Consider the following 14,050-nt stretch of genomic DNA (forward strand, 5'->3'; position numbering starts at 1 on the left):
AGGCCCATCACCACCTTCTCTGGGCAATAAATGCCAGCCTTGCCAGTGGTGCCCACATCCTGAGAATGAATAGGAAAAGAGACATGACTCAAATTACAAACTTTAAGCAAAACTGTAGGAACTTTGCACAGTGATAATATCTGCCTCACAGACTGGATTGTGAACACAGTTCTGATTTTATTAGTTAAACGCTGTGGATACACAGCATTGAAAGAGTGTAAATGCCCAATTGAACCAACAGCAATGTACAATCACATTCAATGAATCAAGCAATCAATGAAATAACAGGCTCTGTATCCCAGGGGTGATCTTCGCTGGAAATCGACGCAAGCATGTATCCCAGAGCAGGCTCCATTGGTGCTCAGTGTTGCTTTCTCCGGAATGAGCACCCTAAGAGAAAACAGAATACAGATTCATTACAAAATAGTGTGAGTGCTGGAAATCAGCCATGTACCAATAGGGGATCCTTCACCCCAAGCATCAGCCTGCACCTCCCCCACTCCCAGTGGCTCTGGTGCAGCCATCCTCCATTACCAGCACTGTCTGTCCGAGAGAAAACGGGAGCAGTGCTGAAGATCAATGTGTGTGTGTGTGTGTGTACAGGGATGGGGGGAGGGTGGGGGTGAGAAGGTGGAGGGCAGATAGGGATCCCTGGATCTCTCCCATTGATCAGGACATTCTGCCACTGATCATCGACCCATTGGAATTGTGCGGCGATGCCTCAGTGACCTCATGGTCTGTAAGACAACAACAACGCGCTCAGAAAAGTGGACCGCACTCACGGCCTGCTCCCTGTGCTGCTTCATTATTAACGGGAATGTCCAGACAGAGAGCTGCCTACAGGCTGCACTCAATGTGATCATAGTTCCTGTTAGAGGGTGAACACAGCTTCTGTGGAAACAAAGGTCAACTCCAGCCCGGGAACAACACAGCCAGTGGCAGATAGGCTGTGTGTTAAACCCCCACCCACACAATCAGGGGGCGTCGGGGTTGTGGGGCGGGGTGTCCTCGCAGGGAAAAAGGAATTTTATTTTATGTATATTAGTGATAGTTTTTGTCTGTGCGGACTGGTTTGTCTGGTCAGTTTAAGGGGTGCGTCTGTTGGTGGTTGCCTGGTGCTACCAGAGGCACGTGGGCACGCGGAGGACTGGAGTGCGTGACGCGTGTGCGGCTGCCAACGGTTGGTGGCGGTGACGGCGGCAGGGTGAGGGAGAACAAAACCGGCGTAAGGTAAGGGGAGTCCAACAACAACAACATGTCCCTGGCTGGACAGATAATTTCCATGAGGGATGGGGATGGGATTGATGGGAGGGATTGGGATGGCATCAGAGGGATGGCGTGGGAAGGATGGAATGGCATCGTATGGCGGTGGCATGGGAGGGGTGGATGAGACGATGGAATTGATTCAGTGTGGTAAAGTAGCATGAACGATTATTTGATACAACTTGTTATTCGAAAGCTATTCTTTGTGCTTAAAAAGAAGATTCACTAGATTTGAATGAAAAGTTTTAGAAAAGCTGTCAGCTACATTAAAAGAATACATCAGTATTGATTCTATCGACGAAGATCAGATAACAGTCTATAGTCTCCAGTTTGGGTTCTGCCAGGGCCACTCAGCTCCTGATCTCATTGCGGCCTTGGTCCAAACATGGACAAAAGAGCTGAACTCCAGAGGTGAGGTGAGAGTGACTGCCCTTTACATCAAGGTAGCATTTGACTGAGTATGGCATCAAGGAGCCCGAGCAAAACTGGAGTCAATGGGAATCAGGGAAAACTCTCCGCTGGTTGAAGTCATACCTAGCATAAAGGAAGATGAAACAAAAACAAGGAATGCTGGATTCACTCAGCAGGTCTGGCAGCATCTGTGGAAAGAGAAGCAGAGTTAACGTTTCGGGTCAGTGACCCTTCTTCGGAAGAAGGGTCACTGACCCGAAACGTTAACTCTGCTTCTCTTTCCACAGATGCTGCCAGACCTGCTGAGTGAATCCAGCATTTCTTGTTTTTGTTTCAGATTTCCAGCATCCGCAGTATTTTGCTTTTATATAAAGGAAGATGGTTGTGGTTGTTGGAGGTCAATCATCTCAGTCCATGACATCACTGCAGGTGTTCCTCAGGGTAGTGTCTTCGGCTCAATCATCTTCAGCTGCTTCATCAATGACCTTCCTTCAATCATAAGTTCAGAAGTGGGGATGTTCGCTGATGATTGCACAATGTTCAGCACTATTCACGACTCCTCAGATACTGAAGCAGCCCGTGTCCACATGCAGCAAGACCTGGACAACATCCAGGTTTGGGCTGATAAGTGGCAAGTAACATTCGTGCCACACAGGTGCCAGGCAATGACCATCTACAACAAGATAGAATCAATGCCATTGATGTTCAATGGCATTACCATTGCTGAATCCCCCACCATCAACATCCTAGGGTTACCATTGACCAGAATCTGAACTGGAGCAGCCATATAAATACTGTGGCTACAAACACCAGCATAGACTGGTTCAGCTGAATGGCCAGCTTCTGGGCTTGTTTTTGAGCTGTAAATTCTTTGTAATTGTATCACGCTGGTTTGGGAATCTGATGACACTACCCTGCAACAAAACTGACTTAGACCAATGCTCTCGGCACGTAGCCAGTGAGATAAAATCTTTCACCTGTGAACAGATGATGTTGTGGTATTCTGCAAGCTTGAGATCAAATAGAGCACAGAGTCATCTGAACCTAACCTGTCTAATTATAAACTCAACTGTTCCATTGTCCACCGCCCACACTGGCAAATCACAATGCTCGTGTGCTGTCTGAAAGATCGTTTACCAGGTGCTCACACTCTCGATCCTACCAAACCTCACTCACTTTACCAGCCATCTTCTTTCACTCAACTTTACCTCTCACACAGCAATGCAGAGACACTGATATCCAGTGAGGCAATCCTGAGAGACTGGGTCAGCACGGGGACGCGGACACTGGGTCAGCAGGGGGTCGCGGAGACTGGGTCAGCACGGGGTCGCGGAGACTGGGTCAGCAGGGGGTCGCGGAGTCTGGGTCAGCATGAGGTTGCGGAGACTGGGTCAGCACGAGGTTGCGGAGACTGGGTCAGCACGGGGTCGCGGAGACTGGGTCAGCACGAGGTCGCGGAGACTGGGTCAGCACGGGGACGCGGACACTGGGTCAGCACGGGGTCGCGGAGACTGGGTCAGCACGGGGTCGCGGAGACTGGGTCAGCAGGGGGTCGCGGAGTCTGGGTCAGCACGAGGTTGCGGAGACTGGGTCAGCACGAGGTTGCGGAGACTGGGTCAGCACGGGGTCGCGGAGACTGGGTCAGCACGGGGTCGCGGAGACTGGGTCAGCACGAGGTCGCGGAGACTGGGTCAGCACGGGGTCGTGGAGACTGGGTCAGTACGGGGTTGCGGAGACTGGGTCAGCACGAGGTCACGGAGACTGGGTCAGCACGGGGTCGCGGAGACTAGGTCAGCACGAGGTTGCGGAGACTGGGTCAGCACGGGGTCGCGGAGACTGGGTCAGTACGGGGTCGCGGAGACTGGGTCAGCACAGGGTCGCGGAGACTGGGTCAGCATGGGGTCGCGGAGACTGGGTCAGTACGGGGTCGCGGAGACTGGGTCAACATGGGATCACGGAGACTGGTCAGTACAGGTTCACAGAGACTGGTCAGCACACGGCGTCGGACACTGGATCAGCAAGGGATCACGGGGACTGGGTCAATACAGGGCTGCGGGCACTGGGTCAGTACAGGGCCGCGGGGACTGGGTCAGCACAGGGTCGCGGAGACTGGGTCAGCACACGGCGTCGGACACTGGGTCAGCACGGGGTCATGGGGACTGGGTCAATACAGGGATGCAGGCACTGGGTCAGCACAGGGTCGCGGAGACTGGGTCAGCACACGGTGTCGGACACTGGGTCAGCACGGGGTCATGGGGACTGGGTCAATACAGGGCCGCGGGGACTGGGTCAGCACAGGGTCGCGGAGACTGGGTCAGCACACGGCGTCGGACCCTGGGTCAGCACACGGCGTCGGACACTGGGTCAGCACGGGGTCATGGGGACTGGGTCAATACAGGGCTGCGGGCACTGGGTCAGTACAGGACCGCGGGGACTGGGTCAGCACAGGGTCGCGGAGACTGGGTCAGCACACGGCGTCGGACACTGGGTCAGCACGGGGTCATGGGGACTGGGTCAATACAGGGCTGCGGGCACTGGGTCAGTACAGGACCGCGGGGACTGGGTCAGCACAGGGTCGCGGAGACTGGGTCAGCACACGGCGTCGGACACTGGGTCAGCACGGGGTCATAGGGACTGGGTCAATACAGGGTCGCGGTGACTGGGTCAATACAGGGACGCGGGCACTGGGTCAGCACAGGGTCGCAGAGACTGGGTCAGCACAGGGTCGCAGAGACTGGGTCAGCACAGGGTCGCGGAGGCTGGGTCAGCACAGGGTCGCGGAGGCTGGGTCAGCAAAGGGCCGTGGGGACTGGGTCAACATGGGATTGCGCAGACCGGGTCAGTACAGGGCTACGGAGACTGGGTCAACATGGAGCTGTGAAGACTCGGTCAGTACTAGGTCGCAGAGGCTGGGTCAGCATGGGCTCGCAGAGGCTGGGTCAATCCAGGGCCGTGGAGACTGGGTCAACACGAGGCAGCGGAGACTGGGTCAACATTGAGCTGCGGAGACTCGGTCAGTACTAGGTCGCGGAGGCTGGGTCAACATGGGGTCGTGAGGCTGGGTCAGTACAGGGCCACGGAGGCTGGGTCAGCACTGGGAGTCACAGAGATCAGGTCAGCGTTGGGGGGGTTTACAGAGATTGGTCCTACAAAGCACCAGTTATTGTTGCAGGAGGCATAGCTTTGTTCACTTAACAAAAAGAGAAACTAAAAGCGAAGGGACAGCCTAGACGAAGTTCCTGCTGCTCCCTTTTGAAAAAATAGATTCTCGGGATGGGGGCATCGCTGGCTCGGCCAGCATTTATTGCTCATCCCTAACTGCCCTTGAGAAGGTGGTGGTGAGCTGCCTTCTTGAACCGCTACAGTCCATGTGGGGTAGGTACACCCACAGTGCTGTTGGGAAGGGAGTTCGAGGATTTTGACCCAGCGACAGTGAAGGAATGGCAATATAGTTCCGTCCGGATGGTGTTTGGCTTGGAGGGGACTTGCAGGTGGTGGTGCCCTCCCTATCTCTAACCTCCTCCAGCCCCTCCAACCCTCTCTATCTCTAACCTCCTCCAGCCCTGCAACCCTCCCTATCTCTGTAACCTCCTCCAGCCCTGCGACCCTCCCTAACTCTGTAACCGCCTCCAGTTCTGCAGCCCTCCGAGATATCTTCATTCCTCCAATTCTAGCCTCTTGCACATCTCTGATTTTAATCGCTCCACCATTGGTGGCCGTGCCTTCACATGCCGAGGCCCGAAACTCTGGAATTCCCTCCTTAAACCTCTCTGCTTCTCTACCTCTCTCACCTCCTTTAAGATGCACCTTGAAACCTTTGGTCAAACTTTTGATCATCTGCCTTAATAGCTCTTTATGTGCCTTGGGAGTCAAACTTTAATTACACTGATGTGAAGTGCCTTGGGAGGTTTTACTACAATAACGGCACTATATAAATGCATATTGTTTTTGTTCAGTCCAACCAGACCCTAAGTGGCTTTTACTGGGAGAAAGAGCAGCATCTGTGTTAAAGAGCAGCCTGTCCCAAACTTTCCCCACCTACCTTCTGTGAGCCTGGCCTTTCCACCGGTGGGCTGGCAGAGGACGGTGGAACAGCCGACACACAGCACTACAGTCTGAGCATGGCTGAATACTGTCGTGATCTTGTAGCAGCCTGGAAAAAAAAAGGACACACATGTTATCATTGTTTTATTGATAAAGGACTGCGTGCACTCCTTCCAGCTGTTAGTGATTCCCATTCGCATACTACTTGTGTCAGCTGTGGCTCAGTGGGTATCACTCTTGCCTCTGAGTCAGAAGGTTGTGGGTTCAAATCCCAATCCAGAGATTTAAGCACAAAATCTATGCTGACACTCCAGTGCAATATTGAGGGAGTGCTGCACTGTTGGAGGTGCTGTCTTTTTGATGAGATGTTAAACTGAGGCCCTGTCTGCTCTCACAGGTAAACGTAAAGGATCCCATGGCACTGTTTTAAGAGGAGCAGGAGTTCTCCCTAGTGTTCTGGCCGGTATTTATCATTGACCCAACATTACATTGCTGTTTGTGGGGGCTTGCTGTGCACAAATTCACTACTGCATTTCCTACATTACAATAATAACTAAACTTCATTCATTGGAATGCCCTGAGGATATGAAAGGCACGATATAAATGCAAGGCCTTCTTTCTTGTTTGAGATGATAACTGGATTCTATTTGTGGCTTGCACCTTTTTTTTCCCACAACGAGTTCACACATAACAGTATCGGAGTAGGGAAAAAAGCTAACTCCCTGTGAGAATTTATTTGAAGCCAAGCACCCTGATTGATTGTAAAGGATGTCAGATGCGAATCCACTGACTGTTTAATAAGTGAATCTGCCAAACCCCAGAGCTCAGATTTGGCCCAGAATTTAGTTGCATCAATGACCTGAACCCATTTGGAAAACAGTGGAAAAAGAAAATTGACTGGTGGATTCTGCACTTTAAGCCAAGGCCTTGATTAAAAGGACTGCTGTGTGCCCATCCCATAATCAGGTAGCAAATCTCTCTTTAGTTACCTTGGTCACTATGCTGCTACAGATTCAATCGAGGTCTTCAAAAGGGAACTGGATAATTATCTGAAGGAAAAAAACACTAAAAATATACAACGCTAAACTTGGCAAACCAGGCTTCCGCTGAAGGAGCATTTATTCCATTAATGCTTTGCACTTTTTAAACCAATGTGTTTTCCGTCAGGTAACCTATGTCTTCAAAAGCTTAGTTTCCTAATGTGAAGAAGAGGTAGGAGAAAAACTTCATGTACTTACCCAATAAAATGTTGGCATTATTTCTGTGGTGCAAAGATCAATATTTATTTATTCACTCTTGGGATTTATTGCCCATCCCTCTTCGCCCTGCGGAGGTGGTGGGGGGGGGGGGTGGCAATCTTCAATTCAAGTGGCTTGCTGGGCCCCTTCAGAGGGGAAGTTAAGAGTCAAGCATTTTGGCATGGGACTGGAGTCACATATCAACCTGACTGGGTAAGAATAGCAGGTTTCCTTCTCGCAATGGACATTAGTGAACCAGTTCGGCTTTTAAGGCGAAACAGGATTTTAACAACAATCTGGCAGTTTGCGGTCACTTTTACGGATCCTCAAAACTACCAGGGCGAGGTTTGAACTCGTGCTCTCTGGATTACTAGTCCAGTGAGGTTGTAGGAACTTGCAGGAGGCCATTTGGCCCATCGTGCCTGGGCTAGCTCTTTGAAAGCGCAGTTGTGCTTAGTCTCTTTTTTTGTACCTGGCCAGCTCCCTTTTAAATTATTCCTAGAATGAGGTTCCACTATCTTTTCAGACAGAACAGTCTGGATCCTGATAACTCCCTGGAGACGGTCATTACCTGGTACTTATGCGAATCAAATGTTAGTTGACAATGAACAGCCCAAGCCTGAATGTTGTCCAGGTCGTGCTGCATGCAGGCACAGACTGATTCGTTATCTGAGACATTGGGACAAAGTGGACAATTCACTGTGCAATCATCAACGAACATCCCCAATGCTGACCTTATGTTAGAGGGAAGGTCATTGATGAAGCACCTGAAGATGTTTGGGCCTAGGACAATACTCTGAGGAAATCCTGCAGTGATGTCCTGGGGCTGAGATGATTGGCCCCCAATAACCATCATCATCATTCCTATCTTCCTAGGTATGTCTCCAGCCGCTGAAAAGTTTGCCCTGATTCCCATTGATTTCAATGAGATGAGGAGAACTGTTCGGTAAAGGTATTAAGGGGATATGCAGCAAAGACGGGTCAGCGGAGTTGAGATACAGGTTGACCACAATCTAATGGATGGTGGAACAAGCTCCAGGGGCTGAATGGCCTGCTCCAGGTCTCACGTAACTCCACTTTAAGCTAAGACCTTGGAGTAGTTTCAATGGATGTAGGCTGCCCACTAATGTACGCTGATTGAAACACATGGATAATCTACTTTCCAATACTTCCAGCTACAAAGTAGTTGCTACAGCCTTGGTTTCTCTCATTCCCTGGAAATATCAGTCAATGGTAAGATCTCTATCAGACAGCTTTAATGTGCAAGTCTTAAGAAGCTCAGTTATACTGTTAACTATTTTTTAAACCATGGCAATGCATTCTTAATTGAACAATACTTTAGAAGCCCAACAGTAATGATCTTGTTGAACTAAACTCAGTATTCATCGATACTTCTTAAAGCAGATAGATTTGGTAGCTTTGTGTTATAGTACTGGACTAGCAAATTCAGAGGTTGAGAGTTCAATAACATCTGGTCACTTGTGCATTAACATCAGAAAAAACAACCATGAAAATTAGCAGGTGGTCGGAAAACTCCAGCTGGCTCACAACTGGAGTCAGGAAATCAGGAAGCACCTTTTCACTCAAAGGACAGTAGAAATTATGGGGCAGAATGCAGCAAGGCGAGAGGGAGAGGAAGGGTTACAGTGAGAAGACTCCGATTTCTACTTCCCTCCTCTCCCCACCCCCCTCAACCCACACGCCACTGCCCACGATCACAATGTAAGTGCCCGGGGAACCATACCTGGGCACTTGACGTCCATGAAATAGGAGTTTGGGCTCTGCACCAAGCGCTTTTTCTTGTGCTTACTCCGCTCTGCTTCAGGAAACGGGTTCAGCAAATCTTTGGCCAACTGCAAATCGTAAGAGAAAAAGGACAGTTTAAGATCCATTTTAATCTTACTGTTCAAAATGGCAAGAGTGAAACAAAGTCACGGTGAAAAGGACAGGGATAGATTGTGAGATGGGTGGAGGAGCTATTTTAAGAGTCAAAATCTGCCATTTCACACACCAATCCCTGGTTTTCCGACTGATGCAAGGGCCTGATTTATACGGACTCAGTAATGGCCGAGTCTTTCTTATATGATGCTCTGGAGAAGGAAGACATGCAGTTCTATAGCGCCATTCACAGCCTTTATATCACCTCGTGACAAGTGAGGGTTTAAGTTGAGAGGGAGCTGGTGAACACAGGATGCCTGTTGAGCTCACAACTGCCACAAACACTGCTCACCAGGCACCATGGAAACACAAGACAGTCAACAAACTCCTTAAACTGTTTGTTTTCCGTTTCCCAACAGCAACAGCTAAAAGACAATGAAACCTGGCGCTATTCAAAAAAATCCTAACCAAATTTTCTGCCAAATAGAGCCTTTTGTCTGTGCCTGCGTGGCCCTGGAGAGTGAGCAAGCGGTGCCCACCTGTACTCGTGCCCACCCGTCCTGCGATCAGTTGGCACCACACAGAATAGAGGGAGCATCGACACTCATAACCACTGATTTTGTTATTGTTTGTGTGATGTATGTAGTTATTCAGTGTTTGTATGTCCTTCTTGTGGTGTCCAGGGCCGCTTGCCTTAATGTTTCTGGCTGGTGACACTGGGGCAACTCAAGTGTCACCGCTACAGATGTCTCAAAAAAAGGCTAAACAATATTAGACAATGTTGCCTGGGCTGGAGCATTTCAGCTAAGAGAGACTGGATAGGCTAGGGTTGTTTTCTTTAGAGCAGAGAAGGCTGAGGGGGGACTTGATTGAGGTATGCAAAATTATGAGGGGCATTGATAGGTTAGATAGGAAGAAACTTTTTCCCTTAGCAGAGTGATCAGTAACCAGGGGGCACAGATTTAAGGTAGGGGCAGGAGGTTTCGAGGGGATTTGAGGAAAAACATTTTCACCCGGAGGGTGGTTGGAATCTGGAACACACTGCCTGATGGGGTGATAGAGGCAGGAACCCAAACAACATTTAAGAAGTATTTAGATGAGCACTTGAAACGCCATAGCATACAAGACTACGGGCCAAGTGCTGGAAAATGGGATTAGAAAAGATAGGTGCTTGATGGCCAGCACAGACACGATGGGCCAAAGGGCCTGTTTCTATGCTGTATAACTCTATAACTCTAATACTTTCACACTCAACACACTTGTGTCAGAGTGAGACTTTGTTCTCGGGCTTATCTTAGAACATGTGTTGTGAAGGTTCGAGCTGACTCCAATGTGTGACCCTTCTCCCTTCCTATAGGGAGTCTTGCTCCACTTTATTCCACTGTCAGTTCAGGTTCAGACTCTGGAATCAGGCCACATTTACACTAATGCTCCAACTTCGGTATGAAGCAAGACCTTGTCACACTGACATAACAGCTGCAGCCTCGATATAAATAGAAGTGATGAAGTAGATTTCCAATCAGTGCTCCTGCACACATTCAGTCATTTACACAATAGCTTTCTTGCAAGTGGCTTTCAGTAATCTCGCCCCTTCCTCAGTCTACAGCACTGAGAGAATACATAGGAACAGGAATAAGCCGTTCAGTCCATCAAGCCTGTTCCTGTTCCATCATTCAGTTAGAAGCAGAGTCTTTGAATATTTTTAAGTCAGAGGTAGATAGATTCTTGATAAGCAAGGGTGGAAGGTTATCGGGGGTAGGTGGAAATGTGGAGTAATCGGTTCAGCCATGAACTTATTGAATGGCGGAGCAGGCTCGAAGGGCCGAGTGGCCTACTCCTGCTCCTAATTCGTATGTTTATATGTTCCATAGCTGGTTTGTATCTTCACTCCATCTACCTGCCTTAGTTCTGTAAACCTTAAAACAACTGCTTAACAAAAATACGTCAATCTCAGTTTTGAAATTTTCAATTGATCCCCACCCTCAACAGCTTTCTGGGGGAGAGAGTTCCAGATTTTCCCCTTCCCTTTGTGCGAATAAGTGCTTCCTGACATCACCCCTGAATAGCCTAGCTCTAACTTTAAGGTTATTTATTTATTTAGAGATACAGCACTGAAACAGGCCCTTCAGCCCACCGAGTCTCTGCCGACCATCAACCACCCATTTATACTAATCCTACACTAATTCCATATTCCTACCACATCCCCACCTGTCCCTATATTTCCCTACCACCTACCTATACTAGGGGCAATTTATAATGGACAATTTACCTATCAACCAGCAAGTCTTTGGCATGTGGGAGGAAACTGGAGCCCCCGGAGGAAACCCACGCAGACACAGGGAGAACTTGCAAACTCCACACAGGCAGTACCCAGAATTGAACCCGGGTCGCTGGAGCTGTGAGGCTGCGGTGCTAACCACTGCGCCACCCTGTTCTGTACTGTTCCACCAGAGGAAATAGTTTCTCTCTCTCTACCTTATCAAATCCTTTACTCATTTTAAACACCTCAATTAAATCTCACCTTAATCTTCTATACCGAATAGAATGCAACCCTAGTCTATGCAACCGGTCCTCCCAATTTAACCCTGTGAGCCCCAGTATCATTCTGGTCAATCCTGCACTGCACCCTTTCCCAGGCCAAGATAGGAAGGTTGGCAGGGGCACAGAGCATTACAGGAGTCGGAGGGTGACACACAGACACTAGCTTAGCATTGCACTGCCTCAAGAAAATAATCAATGCAATCCAGTCTGGCTGCCCACATTAACATAGATTCCCCCTCACCCATACACCATCGCGGACAGACTAGCTGCTTTAGTGGGATCTTGCTGTGCCTACTGCGTTTGCCCCCATGACAGCAGTGACTGCACTTCAAAAAGCAATCTCTGAGTTGCAAGTACACTGCGAGACGTCCCGAGAAGGTGCCAAATGAATGCTAGTGTCTTTGCTCAGCTGTGTTTTTAAAGAAAGATTTGGAAAAGGAAAGTGGAGCTGGGAATGTGCCGATCTGGGCGGGATCATTCCTCTAAATAACCCAGCCTCAGTGCCAGGAGAGAGTTTCCTGGGATTTCCAAAACAGGACGTTAAAAAAAAACTCTACCACTGAATATGTCTGCACTGGAAGGTGTGAGTATATAATGTGGCATTTCCGTGCACTGCTGAGTGTTACACTGACTGCAGTATACGTGTGAACAGAAACTATAAAATGCATTAACATTTGCGCTTGTTTGATGCTACTTTTTGGGAGTTCAGAAATATATCACTTAAAGGAACACCTCAAACTTTGTCTGTTGCCTCTAGAATTACTTACAAAACAAGGATGTGATAAAATGCCCAGCGAGTCTGCTCCAAGTCTGACAGCCTTTACCCTAAACACTGAGGCACCGTTCACAACCTGAACTTTCACAGAAAGCCCTCCGCAGGTCAAGCAGCATCTGTCAGGAGAGCAACATGGTGAACCTTTCAATCGAAGATCATCACCCTGAATCGTTCACTCTGTTTCTCTCTTTCTCTCCACAGATGCTGCCCGAGCTGCTGATTGCCCCCAGTTCTTTCTGTTTTCACTTTAGATTTCCAGCATCCGCAGAGTTTTGCCTCTGAACTATTTAACTTTCGTTTTGACACGTGTTTGACTCCAATATTCTCTGATCGCTTTCACTCGGCTAAACAAAACAAGCAGGGGAGGGGAGTTAGCGACCCCAACCCCATGTCCCCCTCCCCCCCTTACTGGCTCCAGACCCGATTGAGAATATTTCCAAGAACCCTTTTTGGCTCTGAATCTCCAGCGAGGCCTGACTCAACATGCTATCGTGTATCCCAGTGCTTCGCTACTTTCGAGCCGCGCGGGTTACAGTGTGTCTGAAACGTACATGAAATGTATCGGGTGAAATGTATCAAGTGCCAGCGTCAACTTACAGGCATGTTAGCAACCGGGATCGGAGCGGATAAACTCTCCTCAAAAACACGCTCAGAAAGATCGCGAACAACACTGGCCCTCCCCTTCCAGAATCCAGGCACTTCGATGTAAACACGTGAAACTTCCGCTTCCTCTAACACACGCAGGGAAACCTGTGGGAAAGAGCAAGGTGATGCAGGAGTGTCACTGCGTTCTGGCTGCCACGGGTTGGCAATTCAAAACCCAGTTCCTGCAGGGAACCGTGAACTAATTCGTCAGTAAGGGTGAATGGAAGAATTTGTGTTCTATCTCATTACCCCGTGGATATGAGTTGGGTTAACGCAGTAAAGTTACAGCATCAGTAGTTGTGGATCCATTGACAATAATAAGCTATGTTTATATAGCACCTGTAATAAAACGTCCCAAGTCCCTTCACAGGAGCGTTATAAAGCAAAATATGACAAGCCACAAAAGGAGATATTAGGTCAAATGACCAGCAGCTTGGTTAAAGAGGTAGGCTTTGAGGAGTGTCTTAAAGGAGGAAAGCGAGGCGTGAGGAGGGTATTCCAGGACCAAGGCAACTGAAGATATGGCCACCAATGGTACAGCGATTAAAATCAGGGATGTACAAGAGGCCAGAATTAGATGTGGCAGATATCTCGTAGGGTTGTTGGGCTGGAAGAGATTACAGAGATAGGGAGGGGTGAGGCCATGGTGGGATTTGAAAATAAGGATGAGAATTTTAAAATCAAGATGTTAATTGACTGGGAGCCAATGTAGGTCAGCGAGCACAGGGGTGATAGGGGAACGGGACTTGGTGTGAGTTAAGACATGGGCAGCAAAGTTTTGGATGACCTCAAGTATACAGAGAGTAAAGTGTGTGAGATCAGCCAGGAGTGTGTTGGAATAGTCAAGTCTAGAGGTAAGGAAGGCAGGAATGAAGGTTTCTGCAGCAGATGAGCTGTGACAGGGCGAAGTTGGGCAATGTTATAGATAATTCCCTGATATCATGTAGCCCTTTTTTGAGGGGCCTTTTATAACTTTCATGCTTGCTCTGTGACATGAATTACCATACCTTGCATTGGAAATTGATCTGTGATTAATTTATTAATTGATTTCAAAAATGTGATTGGACCAATAAAATCTCAAAATACAAATTTATGTTTGGAAAAGGGGAGCCAAATATATCAAGTTTATTTGATTCAGAAAGACAATAAGTTGATATTCAGTTCATTCCAGTATGCTGTGTGGTAGGAAAACATAAATAAGGCAGCTGGACGTTAGATGATTAAATCAACCAGGATTCAGAAAGACTACTGCAGC

The 14,050-nt window shown here is 48.6% G+C and overlaps 1 protein-coding gene across 1 annotated transcript; it reads right to left on the reverse strand.

The window, feature by feature from the left end:
* Positions 1-266: 266 nt before the first annotated feature.
* On the reverse strand, positions 267-12,831 carry LOC137350582 (small ribosomal subunit protein eS27-like). Its single transcript, XM_068015254.1, has 4 exons — positions 12,748-12,831; positions 8,701-8,809; positions 5,717-5,827; positions 267-390 (listed from the first exon to the last, which is right to left on the reverse strand). The coding sequence occupies exons 1-4, from the start codon at positions 12,751-12,753 to the stop codon at positions 362-364; spliced, it is 255 nt and encodes an 84-aa protein (XP_067871355.1). The 5' UTR covers positions 12,754-12,831; the 3' UTR covers positions 267-361.
* Between the last annotated feature and the right edge of the window lie 1,219 nt (positions 12,832-14,050).

The sequence above is a fragment of the Heterodontus francisci genome, chromosome 35 (genome assembly GCF_036365525.1).
Source record: "Heterodontus francisci isolate sHetFra1 chromosome 35, sHetFra1.hap1, whole genome shotgun sequence".
NCBI classification, from domain to species: domain Eukaryota; kingdom Metazoa; phylum Chordata; class Chondrichthyes; order Heterodontiformes; family Heterodontidae; genus Heterodontus; species Heterodontus francisci.